Below are 25,876 nucleotides of genomic sequence, written 5' to 3'. Positions count from 1 at the left end.
CGTGTGTGTGTATGCTATTCAAATAGAAAAATAATTGTAATTGACATACAGACCTAAACCTTGAGGGAATTTTTTAAAACTCTCATTAATTTACCAGAGATCATTGTCATAGCCATCTAGCAAATAGATGCGGATGGATTATCTAAAGTATGAAAGTTGGATGGATGAGAACCCCCAATAATAATAATACAAACATGTAATCCCACAAAGTAAAGTCTAGAGATAAGTTAAGTGTAAGCACACCTCACCCCTACCTTGAAGGAAGAGACTATTTCTGATAGGTTCTCAACAGTACAGATGAGATCCCAATAATATTGTGGATAAACTACATCATAAAACCCGCAATTTATCTGTAAGAGATTTAGGAGCATGGCTGGCGTCGCAACTGAACTTCATGCGCTACACAAAACGTCACAACAAATCTGGAATTGCTAGCGATGAGAGGTTACACAACTCTTGCAATTAGAGACGAGTTGAATAAAACCCACTTCCTCTACATTTTACATCATATTCTACATTTAATCAAAGAATAAAAATGAACCTAAATCTCTACATCAGAGGTCAGCTTGAATTGGCCTGCTCAGCACCCTAACAAAGTACGCACGTGTCTCAGGTATTAAACGTTGAATCAATTGTGAATACCTACATGTAACAAGACAATAGTGTGTTAAAACACAATTACATATTTGTTTAGGATGTCTGTTTTTCTTCCAAGAAATGATGAAGCAAAAGGATAGGAACCTGGACATACCATGGCATGACACTTAACTTGTCAAACTTCTCCAATCTGAAGACAATGAAAGCATTTCTTAATGACAAATGCATTGAAAGCCTCCGATAACTCAAACATCAGAGAGACATTTTTGTACTGAGATATCCTACAGAAGATAAGAAATTATCAGGAGAAACCTGACATAAATCCTCCCCTAAGACAGAAAGGTCCCCAGCACTCACCTGTGCAATTGCATACTCACACAGATGCTTAAGGCCCTTAAGAAGATATTGATCAGCAGCCCTTAGAAGATCCTGTGCAACATCCATATTAACATCAACAGATCCCGTGTATATGTACCTGCAAACAATAAACATTCCTCTCTTCAATATTGCTAGATTGATTTGTATCCCAGATGTGACAGAGATTAAACAGCAGTGCACCTCATCATCAACTCAAAAACATCCCATGGAATGTTGGGAATCTCTATATCTTTGGCGTCTCTCTCCTGCAATAAATAGATAACAGATCATCAGAGTTTTGTACTCCATATTTGTGCATTCAGCCACATCACACTTGCAACATTTCAAAGAAAGATGTTTGCCATTTAGCAATTTTGCAAAGACCATTTGATAGTCGATCTAAATTTGTCAAAAGGGAAAGGTAAGCAGTAGAAGACAAATTTTGGGAGCAAAAACAGCTTTCCTCTTGTGTTGCTAATGATCAATTTAGAAACCAACAAACCTAAAAGTAAAAGCAATAAATCTTTATGCCAACTATTCTACTTACCCTGTAGCCACCATCAAACATTACTCGAAATGCATCATAAGAAGAAAGTAAGCAATTCTGTGGGCATAAAACCCTTTGCCTGGTGAAGGACCAAAAAATCATTAAGATACACCATGATATGAAGAAGATGACAATATTTGAATCACAAAACTGCTGCTACCTTCAACTAAAAATGTCACATCAGATAGCGTAGAATTATTTACATACTGCTCACCCAAATAGACCTGCATAAAGAAATGCACTAGGAGAAAATAAGGAAAAGAGATGTAATATAGGATCAAATACATTGTCTAATTACTGCACCATGAATGGTCATGAACAACCTCTAAGTCAATTGAGAAAGAAAAGACAGAAAGCGGACATACAAACTAAAAAACATGAAAAGCAGACAACATTATTGATTGGTGAAGAAAGTGAACATCAAGTAAACTGTGGCGAAAACAGCCTATGGAATTTGTCAACATGCGAACCCTCCTCGAACACTCACCAAAGTGAAGACGAGTTACTACCAAAATCTAAATCCTTAAATGTAGGGATAAGCAAAGCCCTCATATTGCCTAATTGATTCTCAGAATACACCAATCATGCCAGCAATTAAGGGTCAGTGAGTGGAGTTTTCAGAACTCAACTGTTTTGTATTACTAAGACCATAAAAGATTGACAAGGTTATAGACCTGAATAAGAGATCAACAGGAAGACCAAGTCTTGGTATACACACCCTCTCAGAACCAAAAAAATATCGCTCAGTGAAGCAAATTTAGCATATCAAGAGAGGGTTCTAAGGTCTTCTACCCCTCATCAGCATAACAGATACCATCCAAGAACAAATAAAAGGTATATCATACTCTAAATAGATGCTTTTCTCATTATAGATGTGGTATAAACAGCAGCATATAACACAAGAAGCTGTCACAACGTGAGAAGCAAACTGAACCACAAGATGGGAAGAAACTGCACGACCAGAGTTTTTATGCAGTAATTCAAATGGTTGGTAAAGTAGACATTGTATAAAATTTGCATAACAGCTACATTATAACTTTCAAGTCTCGACTCTAGAGGTAACACTAGCAAAACTTGGTTTGACATATGTTTATAAAGTAAATGGTAAAAGCTTCATAAATCATCACAATCAATGATTAAATTTGAACATCAGACAGTTCACCGTATATCTTCAAAATGCTTGATGATTATACGAACATAGCTTAGTATTAACTTGATGCAAGAAGCACCAAATGTAACAGTGAAAATTAAATAAAAACCCATAAATGACTAAGGGCCTTACAGGATAGACTTGACGTTCCTGTTGAGAGACAGAATTGGTAGGAAACACTAGTATCCAATCATTTTGGTAACAGCCCTTATTAATGAAATTGTTCATCTTCTTCACAGTGGCAAGTAAGTGCACAAATAGACCAAATGGTACATGCAATATACAGAGAATATTAAAGTACCAATTAACGTGGAATGCATTCAATAACAAAACATAGCTCCTATTGTATAAGCAAGTTCATGTAGTCAATAACAAAAAATAGCTCCTATTGTATAAGCAAGCTCCAGTGTAGTTATTTTGTATTTTTTGTACAGTATCAATATTGTAGTATTTTTCCAACAAGGGAGACAACTTCACATAACGTTAGCCAATTACTAATTTATTTTATACACTGTTCGAATTGTGAAGCATTTGATTTTCTCATACTAGATCCCAGTTGATCGACTAGTTGGACTTACCAAGAGTGTCACCAACCTGGAAAGTTCTACTAGAAGCCCGCATATGGAAGTCAACATTGTCTCCATTCCAACTGCCGGAATCACCAACATTGTACACTGTGCCGCCAATCACGGTTGTGCTGAATAAATAAAAAACAACCATCATCGAGAAGAGAAACACGGCTTCCTTTGTGAAGATCATGACTTGACCTCCAAAACAGAAAAACAATAGGTGTTCTGGAAATTCAAAAGGAGTTACTTAGAACTCAAGGGATGTTGTAGCAGCACTTTTGCATGAACTATCAGTATATAACTGTTCAGCAGACTTCTGCTGCTGAATGCACCATGATGTTTGAGTGAATAAAGAGCCAAGGCTGATCTGGGAGTCCAGTAGCACTCACAATTTGTGCATGAATTGAGCTAATTGTATGAGTAGAATGTGTTGCATGCTCTAAGAAAGCTATGCTAAGTGTAATACTTATTTCAGTGTGACTGGATATAACTTCAATTAAGAAAGAAAAAAATCTGTCTCTCCAAAGAATTTCTTTGGGAAAAATTGTATCTGCATCGTGCTAACTCCAGGCAAAATAACCTTAGTAGCAAAAAAAAAAAACCAGTGTAATACCACAAGTGGGGTCTTGGGAGGAGGGTAGAGTGGTAGAGTGTACGCAGACCTTACCTTTGAGAAGGTAGAGAAGTTGTTTCCGAAAGACCATGGCTGGATAAACAGTGAAAAAGAGACACTAGCAACAAATGTAAACAACAAGAAGATGATAATAAGAAACCTTAGCAGTAAACACTACTAAGGTTATCTAAGTTGTTCTCCAACCTTAGTAGTAAACACTCCAAGATACATTTCAATGAGGTAAATAAAACAAATTTGGTGACCAAGCCAATTATGCTATAAAAATTTCAAAGCAAAATATTACAGGAGTAGAGAAAACCACTCATCAGCATATAACATAGATCTAAGTTCAGTTTGCAAGAGATTAAATCTCTACTTCAACTATTTAAAGAGAATCATCCAACCAATAGAACCTAACATGAGTTATGTAGAACTTCTGAGGGGGGGCAACAGTTGAAACTAGCCAATATCACCACAACTCAATTCCTCGTGTTGATAAAATTCTCTTTATGCTAAAGAAGTAGCTACTTGTGAAGTAGAGAAGCCAAGTTCGACTCGACATCTTCGTTGGCTTTGTGATCAAATGACTCATCGCCAATATATAGGTCTAGGATTGATCTGCATAAGAGTTTGCTTTGTATGCTTCCCACTTCCTTTCCATCAACTACAAAAGAAAAATAAACAGAACCTAAGCTTCATCTAAGTGATTGATGCTAGAGCAAACTTTAAGCAAACAACTAGAAAGAAAAAAGATCAGAAACTAATATATTGTGAATTTAAAGAAAACCAACAAATATTTTAGTTATTCTTCTATGGTCTATGGAACTGACGGGAAATTAACTAGCTCATCAGTTTCTTACCTAAAATGCATGTAAAACAAATCTCAACCAATACTTCGATGCTGTTTAACTTAAGTCTTTTTTTTAATATGGAATGTCTTTAACTTATTTATTAGTCACTGTGACAGGTGTATCAGCCATTGGTAATAAAAATCATCACTAGTATTTTGCGGAAGCATATTTTCAAGAGCTAACAGGCTGATAATAAAAATCATCACTAGTATCTTGGTGAAGAATATTTTCAACAGCTAACATATAACAATATTTTCAACAGCTAACATATAACAATTTTTATTTTATTTTTTTGGTTTTATAGACAGTGAAGCTGGTAAAGACCAGAAAATCTATATCTGTATAAAAGAGAATAGGGATGGTTGATTGGTGTAATACTACACAAGCATAATTTCCAGCATGACTTCTGTAACCAAATTCAGGAAAATGTTTAGCCACTTCCCACAAAGGAAATGTAAGGGTATAAAATGTGCCAACTGACAGTGCAATTAGGATATTTATGGTATTGTTCTTGTATAGCGCTCACTTGAAGTAATTTCTCTTCATTGTAGCCTCTAACATACTGCTTCGAAAGCCAACCTTATTAGGGAAATGACTAAAAGAAATTAATGTTTTATGTATCCATTCAATAGCTCTTCAATAATTTGAGCAAGTGATAGCTATAACATTTTATTTTTTCTCAAAACACACAGACACACATGCACGTCTCGTAGGCGTATACACTGAGAGATTGAGAGTCTTCACTTCAAAAGATTCGTATCAGATCGAAATATCAATATTGTAGAAAAAGTGGAAAAAAGACAGAACTTTGAGCTGTTCATTTCCAAAATACTGTCAACAGAAATAAATCATCTTACTTGTTGTGTGGAGTATGTAGTCATGATCTCTGGAGAGTTCAATGATAGATCCCCGAGGTAATTTAATTTCATCTTTAAACTGGGAAGTGAACCTACAGTTGCAAAAGACATTTTTGGTTATATAAGAACTAGGGAACTTATGAAAATATAATATAGATAGAAGAAATATTTATAATATGTGCATAAATATAATATATATCCAGACGTATAAGTGATTTCATAAAGAGAAATGTTTGGTCAGTAATTATATGACTTCCAACAAAGTCATAAGTTGTTACTTTGGACCAAAAATAATTATAAACTTACGATAATAAAAAATCTGTATAAAATATAAAACAAATAAAATTATGGAGAGAATATAAATAAATAAATAATGCAACATCATTCTTATGATCTTAATTATTAAGAAAAGGAAGAAGAAAATACGAAATTAATGCACAATTTTTCAAACTCTAATGTGATCATTTCAGAAGAGTCTTACAATGTCTTTATTTATAGACATTCAGATTTTTACAATAAAGAATAAAAATGAATGCAGAAATAGTAACTAACACAATTCTTTTTATTATTATTATAATAATAACAATATTCTTGGCCAAAGAGAGGTGTCAATTTTATTCATTCATTGTTGTTATTTTTCCTCTTATTTTTCATCATTATCTAAATAAATATTCATATTTTTAATTTTGCCTCTATCCTTTATTGTAGTATTTGTTTTCTATTTTATTAATTTTTTCTTCTTTTTCTCTTTTCCTTCCTCTATCCACTTTTTTTTGATTTGCACCGGGTGTCCGAGTCTCTTTGAGCCCCGACTAATCCCGGGGGTGCACAGGCCCTCGGCAAGGAGTTTCCCGCAAGTGCACCACGGTTAATTCAGGTTTTACCCAGTCCGATGGCCCTCAGAAATTGTTTGCACCCAGTGGGTTTCGAACTTGAGACCTTGAAAGGGAGCAAACCCCAAGGCTCAAGTCAATTGCCAGTAGGCCAACCCCTGAGGGTTCCTTCCTCTATCCTACTTAATAGTAACTTTTTATAGTAACAAAAACACATCTTCCTTAGGATCTTAATCATAAGAAACATAAATGGTTCTTTGTACTGTAAAAAAATATCATAAAAAAGCCGTATTTCAATATTTGATATATATTCAAATTCTCTAAGCTATCAATAATAGTGTTTGAACCTTGATAATAATTAGCATAAGACAAAGTTACGGTAATTAATTTTCGAATGCTCTTACCTTCCAAACTAAGAAATTACATAGAAAGAACACAATGCACATTCCTTCATTAGGACCTTAATCATAAGAAAATAGATTTTTAAAAAAATATTAATGAATCAATGCACAATTTTTGAGCTCTTGTCAACACTCCCTCTTACTAACTGATCAATATCTAAGTGTCCTCTTTATTGAGTCTACCTTTACTACAATAACAAAACATGGAAAACACGACTTCAAATATGAAATAAAAAGGATAATCTTGAGTAGGAGTTTCATGAAATAAAAATTATGATTTTATATGGACAAAATAGAGGAATTTAAAAAAAAACAAAAATAGTTTTTGTACAATAATATTGTTGAACATTGGTCAGTAGTTAATATTATTACACACAAAGTTACAATAACTAATTTGCATCTAAACAAATAAGAATACAAAATAAGTGCCCACTTTTTTGAGCTCTTGGCCGACACCTTTTTTGTCAAATTAATCAACATTCAAGAGTCTTCTTCATCGTGTCAAGTTAACACATGGATTTGATAATAGAATAATACTACAAAGAACAATGAAATATAAAAATAATCTTGAGTAGTAATTTCATGAAACAAAAAACTTGTGAATTTATATTGACAAAAATGGAGAAATATCATAAAGTATCTTAAATTTTATAATTTAATAGTTGGGGGGTTATGAATATGAAAACTTAAAAGTCATGAAATTAATTATATTATTAAGAATAGAAGTTTAATAGATATAAGTTATGGAGGTGAAACTTTAAAAGTAAATAAAGAAGGAAAAAAATAAATAAAAAAGATAAAAGAAATACCTTTACTAAATAGAGATATAAATTTCTTGAATTGAATAAATAAATAAAAAAGTAAAAAAAGAACAAGGAAAGGAAGAGAAGTGACTTAAGGAAAACAAAATCGTAATTTAATTATTTTTTTTAAAAAAGACTTTATATTTTATAGAAATATAAGTTTCTTGAATTGGATAAATTAAAAAAAGAAGTAAAAAGGAACTAAAAGGGGGAAAAGGTGATTTAAAGAAATGATATAAATATCATTAGGGAAGAAATTAAAATACTAAAAAGAAAAAAATGAGAAATATTAAGGAAAAGAAAATAATAGCATTTAATGATAAAATAGATTAAATAGGACTATTGATAAAGAAAGAATTAAATGTGACTATCTTTAATATTTAGGTGAATTTTTTGTATTTTAAAATTTGAAAAATGGCCAAAAAAACCACAAAAAAAAGATAAATAGCTTTCTAGCCCTTAGAAGCATGCCACATCAGCATGTCTAACATTCTCCTTTATATATATACTAGTAAACTAAACCGCGCTTCGCGCGGTCATAAATAATTTCATTAAAATTTACTTTAATAGTAGTAAATGTATTTTAAAAATATTCTATTAGTAGGTAGATTTTAAAAAAGAAATAATAAATGTAATTTCCAATTTAAAAGAAGTATTGTCTATATCACCTCTTTAAGACCATAATTTTAAAACATATAAAATAAATATTAAATATTTTAAATAAATAACTATAGGAACAAATGGATGTCCAATTGAGCTAGTAATAAATAAAAAATTACAGAAGAAAGACGAAAGTTGAGAATATTGGGCTTTAAAATAAGGTGATAAAAAAGGTGAGGGCAATACAAATAAGGTTATTTGTTGGCTAACACAAGAATATCGTGACTTGTTTAAAAAAAAGTAAAATTTTATTCGTGTCTCGTCGTTAAAATTTGAAATATTGTGACAAATTATTTGGAGTCAAATATTAGATATTTCAAATAAAATATATATCTTATAAAATAAGGATAAAATCTTCATATGCTCTATCTTTTTCATATTTTAGTCGAATGTGAAGTTATTACTATCAAAGAGAAGTGGTCAGTAAAATCTTCATGTAAGCATTAAGTGAAAGTAACAACGTGATGGTATAATCTCTTCTCAATCAAAAGGTATTGAACATCTGACAAAAACAAGCACCATATGATATATAGCAATGTATAAGAGGGGCATGATGTGGAGAAGATGAAGGTCTTTATTGAATTTTGTTGTTATTTATACGTACTAATATGAAGTAGTAAATAGGGGTACATGAATGGTCCTCTACCCTTCCTGCACTACCCTTCATTTTCGAAACGTCACCATTCTAAAGATAGTTAAGAAGAAATTAATGAGATTAATTAAGAATCAAGATTAATGAGAATTATTTTTAAAAATATTTAAGAAAAACATATAAATGATATAATTAAAGAGGTTGAAAAAGATTGTTGGGCAGATTTATTTTGAAAAGAAGCAAATGCAAAAAAGAACAAAAGTTAATTTATTCTTATTGCTAGAGGCTTTCCATTAGTCACAATATGGTGAATAAGTAAATAATAAATTTGTCTATGAATAAAAAAAGTTTTAATTATAAATGTATAAGAGTAGAATTAGAAAGGTGTGATGATGGTAAGTAAATAAGCAATCCCATTCATGTCCATCAAATAATACTAATATTGAATACATATTACATGTCAATCAAATTTAAGTTACTACCAACAATATAATAAAATTCAAGCCAAATTAATATACTCTAAATTAAAAATGTCAAAATTAAGAATAAAGAAAACAAAGAAATTAAAACATAATTTTTTTTGTGATTTTATTTCTTCCTTTAGCTTCCTATCAAGAATTAGTAGCTTACAACACCACTTTAATAAAATAGATCACTTATGTGCGTAATATACAATACACTCGCAGATCATACAAAATTGAATAAGATAATCTACATAGACAACTAACACTCCATCATATACACATATAGAGATAATAAAACCAAAAAAAATATAAATCATAGACTACTATTAGGCCTAAGAGGAAAATTGCAAGACTGAAAAATTGTAGTGACAGATGAATGAAAAAATTGAGGAGATACATTTATACGTACTAATATAATTATTCACTTTAATTGGGAATTAAAATAATTAGCACATGAACATGAAATAATATGGGGGAGGGTAGAGTGTCTTTACCTTACTTTTGGAGGTAGAGATGTTTTCTATAGACTTCTACTCAAGGAAAAATATATCAAGAAAAAAACAGCGAAATGAAAGAAATCATAACAAAATAATATAAAAAGCTTGATAAAATATTCTAGAGTAAAGAAACAATAAAGATAGCAAAATATATAATACAATAATCAAAGTATAAAGAATAATAAATATTATCATAAGATATGTTAAAAAATGTAACTAAGTTAGCCGGTATGAAAAATTCTCAAAAGAATCTGCACACAATATCATATTCTAAAAGAAATAACTAAATGGTGGTTGGGATACATGAAATGAAAAATGAAAAAAAAATGGTAATGAAGACCCAACACCTCAGTTTGTATTTGTAGGAGAACAGTAAATGTGTATTTAATTTTATGGGAATATGAAAAACGTAGGATGTGAAAGTCTGAAAGATCAGTAACCGAATATTTACACATATTCATTGTTCATTTAATTGAATAATAATAATGATTGTGCCTTCAAATTATAAAGGAGAAAATTTGAAAGATAAATAAAAAATACAAAAAAACCACAAAAAAGATAAATAGTTTTCTAGCCCTTAGAGGCATGCCACATAAGCAAGTCTAACATTCTCCTTTATATATATATATATGATATATAGATAGATAGGAAGGAGGCAATAATAGTTTAAGGATTGAGAAACAATAAATTTTCCATTTCCAAAAAAAATCTTGTGGGTTAACCTGTTCGCAGCTCAATAACTCTATTCAAGAAAAGATGTTACGTATGTAGCTGAGAGATAATTGATCACAGTTGGGCAAAAGAGTCCAGCAATAATGTTAAACACTATGATATCGCAAGGCATCATATTTGAAAGGCAACTTGAGTAAGGTTCCAGAATACATATAAAACATAATAATTTAGAGTGCAAACAAATGAAGTGCTTCATCCAGCTTTGGCAGGCTTGTTTCCCTGTGGTGATATGGTAATTATTCCAAAAAAGGTTGAATAAGATATGAATAATATGAGGCTAAGGAATTACCTTTGGAGCAATTCCTTGTTATCATATCCTCCAAACTTATGTAATCTGCTGCCAACAGATTCTTCGAAAGCACTGCGCACAGAATTAATGCTTAGTCTGCCATAGACTATTTGAAGCCTAACAGTCATGCGTATATCGTTTTCCATGAGATGATTTCTCAACTCTTCCTTTTGCTGCAGTTCAGAAACAGAGTGCCGTCCATGCTTCTCAGCCAGACACTTCTTTACATCAACATCATCAGCATACACACCTAGAGAATGCCATATTGATATCACATTAGATAAAGGCCATATTTAAAGTAAACATCACTTTTACTTTGAAATGCAGATTCAAACTTCCAAAAGGAGACAAAGAGTGTTATAATGCATATCCCCCCTGATCATATAAAGGAAGGTCCAATAGAGATGACGATGAGATTCTCAAATATGATACCACCACAGGTTTAATTTTTATGCACTGACCAGGGACGGAGCTAAGTTGTAGAAAGGAGATTCAATTAACTTCCCCTCGTTAAAAAATTTACATTGAACAAATAGAGCAAAAATGAATTCTATATTGGTATTATTTCACTATTGAAACCCCTTGATACTATTGAATCCCCTAGATAGAAGGCAAAATTCTAGTAAAGTGGCAAAGGGGTAACACAATTACTTTAAGACCTATGTTCAAATCTCATGTATGAGAATCCTATTATTTTTTTGAATCCCTTGTATAACTTCCTGGCACCACCACTGGCACTGACGGTGCAAGAAACTGTATTATGTTGCTTCAAAAACTTAATAACATGTACAGTAAGCATGAGTTGATAAGCCTACACAAGCTGTTAACAATTGATAAGCCCACGATCCCACATGAACTGCTATAAATGGTAAAGCATGAATTGAGTTCTGACTGGGAGTGTAGTGTGTACTCAGACCTTATCCCTAGCTTGGAAAGTAGAGAGATTGTTTTCCATATGCCCTTAGATCAAGAAAAAACATAACAAAGCAGCTCGGGAAAAGAATAACAGAAGTGAAGAAGCCACGACAAAATACATCTTGAAAATAAAAAAGGAATAAAATCTGGAGAAAAAAAATGTAATGCTACAATTACTAGTATGGAAGGATAAGTGAGACAACATTTCCTCCATAACTTCCTATTGCCATAGAATTGGAATTCATTTTATATATTTGAGCATTTGGTGCTCCACACAAGGATCATAAAAATTAAGAACCTCAACTACAATATAACAACATTTGCAGAAGAGACAGAAACATAAATCGATAAAGAGCAAAAACAATTAAGTAAATTGCAGTGACAATTTGGTACCATAAGCATAGACATCAATGTTTTTCAATCCAAAAACCGCCTTTTTACGCAGCCCAATTCCAAGGAGTCGCTGAGTATCTTTCAGAATTGACGGAAATGCCATTCCGGCCCTGGATTCAGTGACCGGAGCTGAGTTATCTGCTAGAGAAACAGAACCCCACAAAGGGGATGAATGATTTTTGTTAGGTGAGAAATTGGAAAGTAGGAAATTCATAGCATTTTCCAGAAACGGATTTTTGGGGCTTTGAGTTATGGCAATGATCGCTCCGGCGGCAGCGAGGGCTGAACCGCCGGACGCGAGGGCGACAGCGACGGTGGAGAAGGATCGAGATGGAGCATCTGAAGTGGCTGAAGACGGAGTCTTGTGGGGCTGAGAAAACAAGAATGGAAAACGCAGAGAAGCCATTGTTTATTTTTTATTTACCATGGTTTGAGTGTATTTTATACTAGGAGTACTTTATAGTTTTAACCAAAAAGGATAGAGTAATTCTTTTCTTCCATAGTGTTTTTTCTTCTTCTATTTTCTTTACGCTTTTTTGTTTTCACTTTTAGTGGTGTGGAAGGCAAGAATTTCATCTTCTAGGCTTTTTGATTCATGAATATCATTTGGATGCATATTAAAAATATTCATTTTTTGTAAGTGTTTCATGCCTGCCAATTGTGGAGTTTTATTTGATATAAGAAAGATTTAAATTAAATAAATATTATTAATATGTGTATTATTTGACATGTTCATTTTATGTGAAACTATTTTATTGGTTACTAAATTCGTGAAGAAAAGCAGTGGCGTAGGCACATGTATGCAAGGGTGTCCAATTGGACACCCTTGGTCGGAAAAAAATACCGCATATACAAGTAAAATTATATACGAAGTGATTAAATAACATATTTTGGACACCCTTGACATAATAGGTTGTTATAGCCTAGTGGTTTAAGATGTCTTGAATGTATGTTTCGACATCTTTAATGAGTCAGTGCTCACATGTTCAAATCTCACTTTGAACAATATTTTCCCCTTTTTAAAAAGAACTTTTGTTATTTAATGTTTGGACCCTCTTCCTGAAATTCCTAGCTCCGTCACTAAAGAAAAGAAGATCTTTTGAAATCTATTATCTTAAACATGTCATTATATTTGTGTCATAGTTGCTAAGGCCAAATAAGAGTTTTAAAATTAAACTATCTATGGTTATAGAAAAATTAGTGCTCTTTTTATTAAATCAACTTGGAGAGAGTAAAGGACGTTGATATGTTGAGCTCTATTTTACTATCTAGACAAAGATTTCTACTCTGGCTGGCAAATCAAGATAACTATTGATAAAGGAGAGAATGAACAAATATGTTGTTTGTGTGAATGAGGAGTCCTAGCTGCATCTATTTATTTTTTTTAAAATGTATGTGGATAACAACAATCACAATGGTGAGTTCAGAGAAAGAAGGTGTTATCCATGTTCAATATGGATAAAAAGGAGAAATTGACGACAATCCATAAAGGAACTGGCAACTACAATTTTGGGGAAGACAAGAAACTGAAAACACTTAAAAATTGATTAAATGTAAATACAGAGTTAGTTGTTACACAGATTAACAAAGGAGATTATAGAAAGGATAGAACTAGTAAAAGGCTCTAGGAAATATAGTTATATAATTCAGAAATTTGTAACTAATTGGTTTTTACTGAGTATGAGGTTGGAGATGATTAACACTCTAGTTCTGATTCGGATCCTATGAGTGCTCTGTTAAGTGTAAATATTGATTGTCTAACGTAATCTTTCACAGTTTACCCAAATTTTTTTTTTTACAGAAATCCACTTTTTAGTTTACTTATTATCGTTATCCCCTATAAGTTTTACAAATTTCCAAAATCCCTCATTTTTGTGCATCAGATTAGTGTATCTCGCACATCAGATTAATGTATTAGCGCTTATATTATTGTATCTCGCGCATCAGATTAGTGTATCATGTATAAAATGTATATCAGATTAGTGTATCATGTATAAAATGTAATGTATCTTACTTAACGATTAATGTATCTCGCGCATCAGATTAATGTATCAGCGCTTATATTATTGTATCAGTTTGAGGGATTTCTGTAATTATAAATTTTTAAGGGATAAATTGTAATTTTGCCTTAAAAGTATGTGATTTCTGTAATTTGCCCTTAAAAAAAACGGCCATTAGGCCATTACTCCTTGGACTTGGCCCATTTTCGGTGGAGATTCAGTTCACTTCTCTAATGGTCTGGGCCTGGCAACTGAATAGAGGTCCAATTTCCATACCAAATTTTGGTCGGCTCGTTTAGGGTGTTGAGATTGCAATCACCTATATTTAAGATTAAGAAAAAATCCATTTATGATAGAAGGTTTTTTCAGTCCTTATTATTGGCTCATATGTAGATAGAAAAAGAAAAAAAAAATGATTAAATGAACGTTGAGCCTCGCTAAATTTTTAAACATAACTGATCATAAAATGAGAATTGGTCTAAGGATCATACAAGCCATAAGGAATATCAATTTATATCTCACATGCCAGCAATGAGGTAATTTATCCCCCCGGGTAAATTGCACAAGAAACAAAAAGTGATCATTCACTAAAGAATTGTCCTAAAAAGAACAAGCAACGAAAAAAAAATCTGAATCAAGAATTTAAATGGGTCTCATCATGTAAAGAAATAAAAAATTTAAACCTAACTCAATCTTAAAAGTTGACTCAACTCAGTAATGGTGTATCATATGAATTCCGAAACTATACAGGGAAACCAATTCTACATATCATAATCTATGTGAGACAACTAATTAATGTATGTATTTTATACTCGACTTGATTATGCTGTCTCAAAATAGAACGTGATGGACCAAGTTGTCAAGGACATTTACATCTAGCAAATAGATAGGGATTATCTAAAGTATGAAAGTTGGATGGTGTATTCCCATATCCCACAAAGTAAAGTATAGAGAGAATTGAGTGTAAGCACACCTCACCCCTACTTGAAGGTAGAAACTATTTCTGATAGACCCTCAACTAAGAAAAAACAATATAGATGAGATCCCAATAATATTGTGGATAATTTAAATCTATACATCTTCGTAAAACCGGTAATTTATTTGTAAGCTTGTTGTAGAGATTTAGAAGCATGGCTGGCGTCGCAACTGGACTTCATACGCTACATTAAACGTCACAACAAATATGGAATTGCAAGTGATGAGAAGTTACACATAACTCTTGCAATTAGAGAAGAACGAGTGGAATAAAATCCACTTCCTGTACAATTTACATCATATTCTACATTTAATCAAAGTAAAAATGAACCAAAATCTCTACATCAGAGGTCAGCTTGAATTGGCCTGGTCAGCGCCCTAACAAAGTACGCACGTGTCTCAGGTAATATACGTTGAATCAATTGTGAATACCTACATGTAACAAGATTACAGTGTGTTAATACACAATTACATGTTTGTTTAGCGTGTCTTTTTTTCTTCCAAGAAATGATGAAGCAAAAGGATAGGAATCTGGACATACCATGGCATGACACTTAATTTGTCGAACTTCTCCAATGTGAAGACAATGCAAGCATTTCTTAATGACAATGCATTGAAAGCCTCTGATAACTCAAACATCAGAGAGACATTTTCCACTGAGATATCCTACCGAAGATAAGAAACTATCAGGAGAAACCCGACATAAATCCTCCTCTAAGACAGGAAGGTCCCCAGCACTCACCTGGGCAATTGCATATTCGCACAGACGCTTAAGGCCCTCGAGAAGATATTGATCAGCAGCCCTTAGAAGATCCTGTGCAACATCCATATTAACATCAACAGATCCCGTGTATATGTACCTGCAAACATAAACATTCCTCTCTTCAATATTGCTAGATTGATTTGTATCCCAGATGTGACAGAGATTGAACAGCAGTGCACCTCATCATCAACTCAAAAACATTCCATGGAATGTTGGGAATCTCTATATCTTTGGCGTCTCTCTCCTGCAATAAATAGATAACAGATCATCAGAGTTTTGTACTCCATATTTGTGCATTCAGCCACGTCACATGACACATATGCTTGTAACATTTCAAATGAAGATGTTTGCCTTTTAGCAATTTTGCAAGACTGTCTGATAGTCAATCTAAATTTGTCAAAAGGGTAAGGTAATCAGTTTCGGGAGCAAAAACAGCTTTCCTCTTGTGTTGCTAATGATCAATTTAGAAACCAATAAATCTAAAAGTAAAAGCAATAAATCTTTATGCCAACTATTCTACTTACCCTGTAGCCACCATCAAACATTGCTCGAAATGCATCAGAAGAAGCAAGTAAACAAATTCTGTGGGCATAAAACCGTTTGCCTGGTGAAGGACCACAAAAATCATTAAGATACACCATGATATAGAGAAGATGACAATATTTGAATCACAAAACTGCTGCTACCTTCAACTAAAAATGTCACATCAGATAGCGTAGAATTATTTACGTATTGCTCACCCAAATAGACCTGCAAAAAGAAATGCACAAGGAGAAAATAAGGAAAAGAGATGTAATATAGGATCAAATACAGTGTCTAATTACTGCACCATGAATGGTTATGAACAACCTATAAGTCAATTGAGAAAGAAAAGACAGAAAGCGGACATACAAACTAACAAACATGGAAAGCTCAGACAACATTATTAATTGGTAAAGAAAGTGAACATCAAGTAAACTGTGGCGAAAACAGCCTATGGAATCTGTCAACATGTAAACCCTCCTCAAACGATCACCAAAGTGAAGACGAGTTGCTCCCAAAAGCTAAATCCTCAAAATGAAGGGATAAGAAAAGCCCTCATATTGCCTAATTGATTCTCAGGATACACCAAGCATGCCAGCAATTAAGGGTCAGTGAGTGAAGCTTTCAGAACTCAACTGTTTTGTATTACTAAGACCATAGAACAATTGACAATGATATAGACCTGAATAAGAGATCGACAGGAATACCAAGTCTTGGTATACACACCCTCCCAGAACCAAAAAAATAACGCTCAGTGAAGCAAATTTAGCATATCAAGAGAGGGTTCTAAGGTCTTCTACCCCTCATCAGCATAACAGATGCCAAGAACAAATAAAAGGCATATCATACTCTAAATAGATGTTTTATCATAATAAAGTTGGTATAAACAGCAGCATATAACACAAGAAGGGTCACAATGTGAGAAGCAAACTGAACCACAATATGGGAAGAAACTGTACGACCCGAGTTTTTATGGAGTAATTCAAATGGTTGGTAAAGTAGACATTGTATTAAATTTGCAGGACAGCTACATTATAACTTTCAAGTCTTGAGGTAACACTAGCAAAACTTGATTTGACATATGTTTATAAAGTAAATGGTAAAAGCTTCACAAATTATCACAATCAATGATTAAATTTGAACATCAGACGGTTCAGCGTGCATCTTCGAAATGCTTGATGATAATATGCACATAGCTTAGTGTTAACTTGATATGAGAAGCACCATGTAACAGTGAAAAACTAAATAAAAACCCATTAGTGACTAAGAGACTAGTATTACTCATGTTAGAACTTAAGAACCAAAAACCTGAACAAAAACTTTGCCAGAGTATGAGCATTAAACTGCGGAGCAAACCTGAGGTGTAGGAGATGGAGGAGCTGCATCAACGGGTGAAAGTGAGCTGGCTTTGTTAGCCAACTTGCATAAAGCTACAGAACCATCTCTTTGGTGCTTCAAGTTTGTTGATACTAGAAGCTCTAAAAGCAATTCCAATCCTACAAGAACATAGTCCACATAGTGGATAAACTGTCACAGCCTAACCAGCACACCGAGAAAAACTGAGTCTGAGTATAGGTACAGATCACATACCACCATTATCGATAAATATCATCTTTTGGTCATCTGGTGAACAAAGATGGGCAAGCACCAGAGCAACTCGTCTTTGAATAACCTTTTCCCCAACACGCATCAAATACAACAAATGGCCTAATACCTTCAAAAGAGGGCAAAAAGGTTTGAGATATAACCATCAGTAACCTATAAGACTTAACAAAGAAATTTACCATATTGAAGGGACAAGAAGGAACTGGACAATGGGGGATACACCACGTTTCGTAGCTTTTAAAAACAAAATTAACTTGGCATTCATTAGCAAAAGAAATGTACTCATTGCATCATGTGCTTCACTGCCAACAAATAAAGTATGCATCAACAAATTCCTTGCAACAAATAGAAACTCACCCGTCCATGAATCTTCTCTTCCAATCTTTTCAATGTCTTCGCAACACAATCTCTAGTTGGCTGAAAAATGAGTGAACAATATCAAGGGTCATGACAAAGACTTAAGAATAATGAGAAAAGCATCATAATTCTATGAAATTATTTCTCCTTTAAGTAAAATTTGGCACAAAATAATGATCACGGGAAGAAAAAAAGAATAATACTTGGACAATAAATTCTCCATCCTGAAGCTTTTGAACACCTCCAACCTTTACAAGATCTGTAACATTATCCTATAGCGAAAAGTTGCACCCGAATCAGATGAGATGTAACACGTCATTACAAATTTAAAAGTACAAAATCTGGTTATAATAACATTATTGTTTGGATAAGTTGTTACACCTCGTTATCAGCAAGCCCATAAAGAGCAAATGCAGCATTATGTTGCAACGATCCATTTTTTGAATCAAGAAGCTTCAATAATGGGACTATACCACCGCAATGAGCAATACCAGCCTGATTGTGTGTGTCCTGAACATCAGGGAACCAATAAATCCAATCAACTAGAATGCATGTAGAGAATTCTCAAATCACATGAACTCCTAAACTGTCAGATAGAGCACATTTCTATGTACTTAATTATGTCTTCAACATGCCTCTGTACATGCAAGGATGATTCTTTTGTCATGAGTCAAGCAGGTGAATATACTTCTTTTTTTAAATGGGTGGCGATGAGACTCAAACCCAAGGTTCTGCCCTGATATCATGAAGTGTATTTCTAGTTCATCCAAAAGCTTAAGTTGTTTCAGAGACCCCACTTCTATTTATTTAATTATATATTCAACATGTAGATTATTGAGTATTGGAATGTAATGAGCTAGTATAGAAAAAATTCATATAGCAAAGCCTAAATAGTTTTGGACTGAGTTGTCGCTAATTGACTGAGAAAGAAAGAAAAGAACAACCCAGTGCCATGGCACTTTCCAGTCGTACTGCACTATAATTAAGAGGAAAAAAAAAGAGCTCCAAGCTTTGACCCTTCACGCACTATTATGATATAATCACAACGTTAGCATTATCCCTTAAGAAAATTATGATAAAATGTAACTGCCCAATAGAAAAGGTGTAAATGCCAAGCAACAACAATTTAAACTACTTTAGGGAACCCTATCCATGTGCATATAATATTTCACATGAAATAAGGTCCACTTGAACAGCAATACAGCATTTATTGTTTTTTGATGAGTAACAACAAGATAGTGAATTTAACTGTTAATTGTCCATACATGTATACCATGAAAGGAAAACAAGTCAGTTTTGAATTGAAACCACTCATGGAAACTGCACAATGGTGCAAAGGAACCACTACTCACAAGCATGATTCCTTGTTTTATTCATTTATGTTATTCCTACGTAACAAGTAATGTTAAAAAAGTGGGCAAGTCAATATATAAGATAATCCAGCATCTTTAATACATGAAAACAAACTAAAAACAAGTAATCAAGTTCCCATCCAGGATCTATCATCCAAGTATACAAGTCAAACTTCAATCAATCAACAAAACCTCAATCCTAAAGGGGTAACCCATATGAATCTTATGTAATCATTCCACTCCATCAAGGGACAAGCCATGCCAATTAATCATCCGACATACAAGTAAATAAGAAAGTAAATTCTTGAATCATAAGCTCGCAAATAATTAGAAAAACATGGTCTAATTGGAACCAATACTACAATAATATTCTTTGGTATAAGGTTTGATTGGAAAAGGGGGTAAGACAGTGCAAAGATGTCACAGGCACATATCATACTTGAAAACAACCTCAATAATCGTGAAAGGTAAGTCCATGATCATCAACTATCAACACAAGTAATGCCAGAAAATAAATCTGAATGGTAAACTTAAAGAGTACTCAGAGAAATAGTGGCCCAGGGGACAACTACTAACAGAACAGAAGAATTACTTTATAACCACAAGAAAACAAAGTACCCTAAAGAAGCTCTGTAAGGATTTCAAGTCACCTGTGCCAACCTTCCAAGGGCAAAGGCTGACATTTCCCTAAGTTGAGCATCCAGAGATTGAAGCATCTCAATCAGTGGCGGTACAGCACCTCTTTGCACAATGTGAATCTGCAAAACCATCAGAAAAAAAATTCAAGCATAAATCAGACTAAGTTGCTTTAAATGCCAATAAATCAATAATTTTACTACTCTTTAGGACATTAATAGAGTACAGTAGCATCATCAACCTTGCAGTCTGAGTCGGTTGCTGCAAATTGTCCAAGCAATAAAGCTGCTTCCCTTTGGCTTTCCGGACAGGAGGAACTATCATATAAAAGGGCTTATTTCAGAAGCCATCGAGGAAAAGAACAAACCAAATAGTAGCATGTCTACGTCCATTAGATGGAATCTGCAAATGATAAGCATCTATGGAACAGAAGTTGTACATGACCAGCCACTCAAAAATTATAAGATCCAACACTACCTAAGTAACCCAATGACAGGTTGTAAAGCTCCAGCAAGAAGAACGTCCTTTTTGATATTTGGTGATGAGTGCACCAAATTTCCAATGACTCCAACCTGACATCCCACAATTTTATTATGTCTACCACTTGAAGCATGGCTGTGACTTTATACCTAATTATATATAAAAACAAAAAAAGAGCTAGTAATATGAACTTGCAGAATGATGCCTAACCGCTTCATAGTGTATTGCAGTATCTTCAGAACGTAGCATTAGAATAAGAGTAGGGAGTGCATTGCATTCAACAATCTGAAATCAAATCAGAGAAATTATTCTAATAGAACAGATAACACAAGAAATTCAGAGATACTTTTTATAAATCAGAATAAAGATTAAAGCCACTAGCCTGATTTTTGTTCTCATCATTTTTAAATGCCAAAGTTCGCAACGCTCCTGCAGCTGCTCTTTGCACCTTTGCATCAACGAACTCAAGCAATTCAACAAGTGGAGGAATACCGCCCTCAATCCTTCACATACAAAATAGAGATGAAGTGTGAATATAAGTTTTCTTTTGATTTGCTGTAGTGACCAAATTTTAGAGAACAAATAAGCTAACCTAACACGAGTTTTGATGCTACTATTTTCATGGGCAAGATTAGTGATTGCATCAGCTGCTCTCCGGATAACACCATTGACAGCACGAGAATTTTGTGCAGTTTTATGCCTTTTCAACAGATCTACAAGATGAGGTAGAGCTTCAGCATCAACAATAAGTTGCTGGTGCTCCGGCTGTCAAGAAACAGAAACAGTTTAAAACACCTCCATCTAAATTATGAACCAATGAAGGGCCTTACAGGGTAGACTAGAAGTTACTGTTGAGAGACAAAAATTGGTAGGAAACACTAGTATTTAATCATTTTGGTAACAGTCCTTATTAGCGAAATTGTTCATCTTCTTCACAGTGGCAAGAGAGTGCACAAATGGTACATGCAATATACAGATAAAATTAAAGTACCAATTAACGTGGAATGCATTCAATAACAAAACATAGCTCCTATTGTATAAGCAAGTTCATGTAGTCCTATTGTGTAAGCAAGCTCCAGTGTATGCTAAAGTGTGGATAGTACGGAGTAATTCGAAGAATCATCTGCCCTAATAACGAAAATTGCCTTCTCATATGTGCTCAACTCTTAAGAGAATAAATGTGATTTATACTAACTTTTATGGCTAGAAGCCCAAGCGTAAAAGCACTTCCTTTCTCGACCTCATGCTCATACGGCATCTGTCCACCATCTCCTTCACTCCCAAGGGATGGCACTTGAAGATGCTTCACCAAAGCTGGGACAGCACCACAGTCTACAACCACATTCACAATTTCCTCTGCAACACAAAAATCCTCAAATATCAAAACCCAACTTTCAGGCCCAAATTGATTGAAATAAACCAATTCAACTCTCTGCATGTACTTCCCAGGACATTCAGCACTCTATAAGAACTTTGACTAACATTTGTAATGTTCTAATACATTACTTATCGTGCTGTTTTTGGATATCTAACTTGTATTTTTTAAGAAAAAAAAAATTGTTGAATAAATCCAGTAGAGTTTAACTTGGGAAATTAGTTGAATTAACTCCCGATAGATAGAAATGTACATGAAATTTTCTGATCCGCTAGAAACGAGATATTGAGTTACCGTTCTTAGCTAGCTCAGAGAGAACATGAATAGCACGCTTGGCAGAGGCACGATCTGCTTCCGTCGAAGAGAAAGTAGATTCGAGAATCTCCACTTGCGTCCGAACCTCGGGAGCGAGATCTTGATGAGCATCATCATCATCATGAGAAAACGGAGAAGAAACTTTACGATCGTCTTCAAAATCTCCTTCGAGCTTTCTCTTCAAGCTTCTCCTCCCGGAACTCGAAGATTGTTTGCTCCGTTTTGCTTGGTTCTCCATGGAAGAGTGGATGGAGAGAGGAGTGGTGGTGCGAGCAGTACAATGAGTGTGTGTGTAGTGCGTGTGGGGTAGTTTAGGGATTTAAATGTTACACACTCCTCCTCTCTCCTCTATTTTACTTTGAGTTGAAAAAAAGTGACGGCGTTTAGATTTTTATTCTTACGTGGGTTTGAGGGATTCGGCGTTTTAGGAAAAAACAAAAATTTGAACAGATTTTGCTCTCTCCCGCCATTATTTCCTATTGTTAGAGCGCGAGAAACTTTTAGGCGGCCCAAAAAGTCCAGAATACACACACATACCCAATCGGCTCCTTTGGGCTGACCAAGTCGTGGGCTTAAAAAACCTTTGACAAATTTTTGGTTGATATATGCAAATGTCAAAGGTAATCATTTACTTAATTTTTATTCTTAATTTAAAGAATTGTGCAAATATAGTCCTTGAAAAAGTAGTAATTTTTATTGGGGTTTAATATTTTGATGTCATCTAAACTCTAATGTATTCTTGTAAGAAGTAATAGAAGTTTTTTTAGATGGTATTCTAAAAGGTTCATAGTTATTCCAAGAGAACAGAACCGGTGAAATCTTTCGCATTGTTTGGTTTGCAAACAAATTATATGGTGATTATAATTTCATGAACATTATGTGGAACAAAATATTTATCCATACATTGTTAGAGTGTTATATGTTGTATAACTAGGAGTATACAAGTCACATAAGTTGTATACCATATCGACTGTTGAATCACATTGTGAATCGTATATATGTTTGGTGATACACTCAGTTAATCAAACTACAAGTATCAAGTTTAGTATACTGACAGCATACAAAGAATACTTACACACTCAAGATCAGTTACAATGCAATCACATAAATCTATCATATAAGCATTGTGTAATTTCACCCAAAATCAATGTTCGGTATACTGGGCTACTTGAATGATGGACAAAACGATTAATTGGGACTTATATAAGATTGTGCTTACTTCACAAAATTCTTGATATTAGTAGAATCCAGTAAAGACTAAACTACTTTACTCCTACTTGTATATGAAAAGTGTAAATTAGAAAATTGAAAGATAGATCGTTTTGCTCGAATATATTTTGATTGGAATTAACATTTCTGTTTTTTTTGCATTGAGTTGTTTCTAAAAGGTCGTAGTACTCTTTTTGAGTTAACCTATTAGTAAAATATAGAAAGAATAACTCAGGGTGTGTTTGATATTTTTCAATTTTCAAATTTTAGTTGGGTAAATATTTTGGAAAATGTTTTTTAAATCAACTTATTTTCCTCAAATTTAAAGAAAAATGACTTCCCTTCAAAAATTAAGGAAAACATTTTACAAAACTTTGCTCCAACTTCAAATTAAGTTTTTTTTGTTGAAAAAATCAATTTTTTTTGTTGAAAAATAAATTTAAAGCTAATTTTTAAAAAAGAATTTTCAACTTCACTGTTTTTATTGTTTTACCCCACCCTCACCCCGACCCCCCTACCACCCCAAAAAAAATTTCTCCTATCACTACCCTCGACCCCACCCCACCCTCCCCCCAAAAAAAAATCAATTTATTCTTAAAAAATATTTTCAATTCAAAAATTATTTTCTACTCTCTAGTAAAATAAAAAATATTTTCATTCATAAATCAAACACTAAAAAATATTTTCTACTCACCAACCAAACATGAGAAAATAAGTCAAAAATCTACATGTTTTCCTTGAAAACATTTTCCTTCATACCAAACACACCCTTAAGGTTCTTCATCTTGCTTCTCGCTACGAAAACAAAGTCCTCGTAATAAAAAGAACCTAAAGGCACTCATTTCATGTCCTTAAATTATTACTAGTACTCATCTTCGTTGATTTTAAGGGTGTTCAAAATACTATACATGTACTAATATAAAGTAAGATTTGACATATATATATAGTATAGGTTTTTTATGAAAGGTGTCCAGTTGAAGTGTTATACACCCTGACAGCATTGTAACTCCGTCCTTGGGTTAAATGACATATATTTCTACATATATAGAGAGTGTCAAATAAGTGAGTTAAGTTGAACTTGGGCGATCAAAATGGATCGAACTAATAAATGACGAGTCATTAAAAATCTTTTAACAAAAAAGAAATGAATTACACATCATCTTGTTATAAAATATTATAGTGTGGATGTCCACTACACCAAGAAGTTACTCTCACCTATTATCTCGAATACTTTCCTCCATTATGAAGATAACCATAACCTCCAACTTTATGACCATTATTCTTGTAACCTTTAACTTCCATAACCTCATTCATTATATGCCTGTTAATGTCATGTTTATGACTAACCTTTTGTATGCCTCTATGTTACACTATAAATAGAGGCATAAGGATTCATATTGTATACACTTGAAGATTTGGTGAACACTTGAAAGAAAGAAAGAAAGTTATCTTATATTGTTCCTCTTGTCTTCATCTTTATATTGTTCTTTTGTTCTTAAGTTTTACAATACGTTATCAGCACGAGTTGCTCATTCCCGTCAAGAATCAATGGTAGGTATTTCTTGATTTTTATGAATTATCCTAATAATTCTTCGGTTGAAAGGTATACTTCACATCCTATATATTATTTGTACTAACAAAGCTTGTTTTGTGGTTATTTTAATATGGTTAGTGAATTATGATAATCTTCATAACAATATTGAGAAGGACTATTAAAAAAATTTAATTTATTTTAATTTGGGACTTTTATACGGTTCCAATATGTTGTTTTAATTAATTAGTTTTGTTCATTTTTATTCAATTTTAAGTCAAATTCAGATTATATTTATGGTATTCAATATTTATTTTGTTGATAATCCATTAGATTGTGAATTCAAGTTTCACCGCACCAAGTGGGTAAGACATCAAGTAAAGTCTCGGTGCACCATGATAATAAGAAGTTGGGCTGAAGTCTCATTGATTTATGACCAAAGGCGTCTTTATATGGGTAAGACATTGGATTTAAGTTCTAATGCACTCTAGTGATGATATGATGATGACTAACATAAAGTTGTATACTTTTGACTGTAAGTCATGAAATTTTTCCGATTAATTTGCTCTATTCTCTTATGTGAATGTGATAGTGCATAATATGTCTGAAAAATGACAAGTGGTTGAATGTATGAAT

General features: G+C 33.3%; 2 protein-coding genes across 4 annotated transcripts; both read right to left on the bottom strand.

Annotated features, from left to right (window-relative positions):
- Nucleotides 1-386: 386 nt before the first annotated feature.
- On the bottom strand, nt 387-22,861 carry LOC102597434 (ARM REPEAT PROTEIN INTERACTING WITH ABF2-like). Of its 3 annotated transcripts, none has more exons than XR_367656.2 (19): nt 22,480-22,861; nt 22,006-22,166; nt 21,403-21,575; nt 21,193-21,313; nt 21,021-21,095; nt 20,808-20,902; nt 20,572-20,647; nt 20,345-20,452; nt 18,724-18,852; nt 18,546-18,614; nt 18,343-18,402; nt 17,971-18,094; nt 17,737-17,876; nt 1,662-1,725; nt 1,502-1,580; nt 1,156-1,220; nt 955-1,072; nt 752-878; nt 387-642 (listed from the first exon to the last, which is right to left on the bottom strand). XR_367656.2 is itself a non-coding variant. In XM_006352714.2 (19 exons), exons 1-19 carry the CDS (start codon nt 22,736-22,738, stop codon nt 15,440-15,442), a joined length of 2,130 nt encoding a protein of 709 aa, XP_006352776.1. In that variant the 5' UTR covers nt 22,739-22,860; the 3' UTR covers nt 15,256-15,439. The 3 variants fall into 3 exon arrangements, 1 of the variants encoding a protein (XP_006352776.1); XR_367657.2 differs by having other exon boundaries at nt 752-787; XM_006352714.2 differs by lacking the exons at nt 387-642; nt 752-878; nt 955-1,072; ... (1 more) ...; nt 1,502-1,580; nt 1,662-1,725 and adding exons at nt 15,256-15,527; nt 15,637-15,761; nt 15,838-15,955; ... (1 more) ...; nt 16,383-16,462; nt 16,545-16,608 and having other exon boundaries at nt 22,480-22,860.
- On the bottom strand, nt 4,071-12,551 carry LOC102597108 (fatty-acid-binding protein 1). The gene is made up of 4 exons (XM_006352713.2): nt 12,121-12,551; nt 10,813-11,062; nt 5,542-5,633; nt 4,071-4,497 (listed from the first exon to the last, which is right to left on the bottom strand). The coding sequence occupies exons 1-4, from the start codon at nt 12,524-12,526 to the stop codon at nt 4,358-4,360; spliced, it is 888 nt and encodes a 295-aa protein (XP_006352775.1). The 5' UTR covers nt 12,527-12,551; the 3' UTR covers nt 4,071-4,357.
- Nucleotides 22,862-25,876: the final 3,015 nt, after the last annotated feature.

The sequence above is a fragment of the Solanum tuberosum genome, unplaced genomic scaffold (assembly GCF_000226075.1).
Source record: "Solanum tuberosum cultivar DM 1-3 516 R44 unplaced genomic scaffold, SolTub_3.0 scf00150, whole genome shotgun sequence".
Classification (NCBI taxonomy): Eukaryota; Viridiplantae; Streptophyta; class Magnoliopsida; order Solanales; family Solanaceae; genus Solanum; species Solanum tuberosum.
Note: the sequence above shows the minus strand (reverse complement) of the source record. Positions and strands in the feature narration are given on the sequence as shown.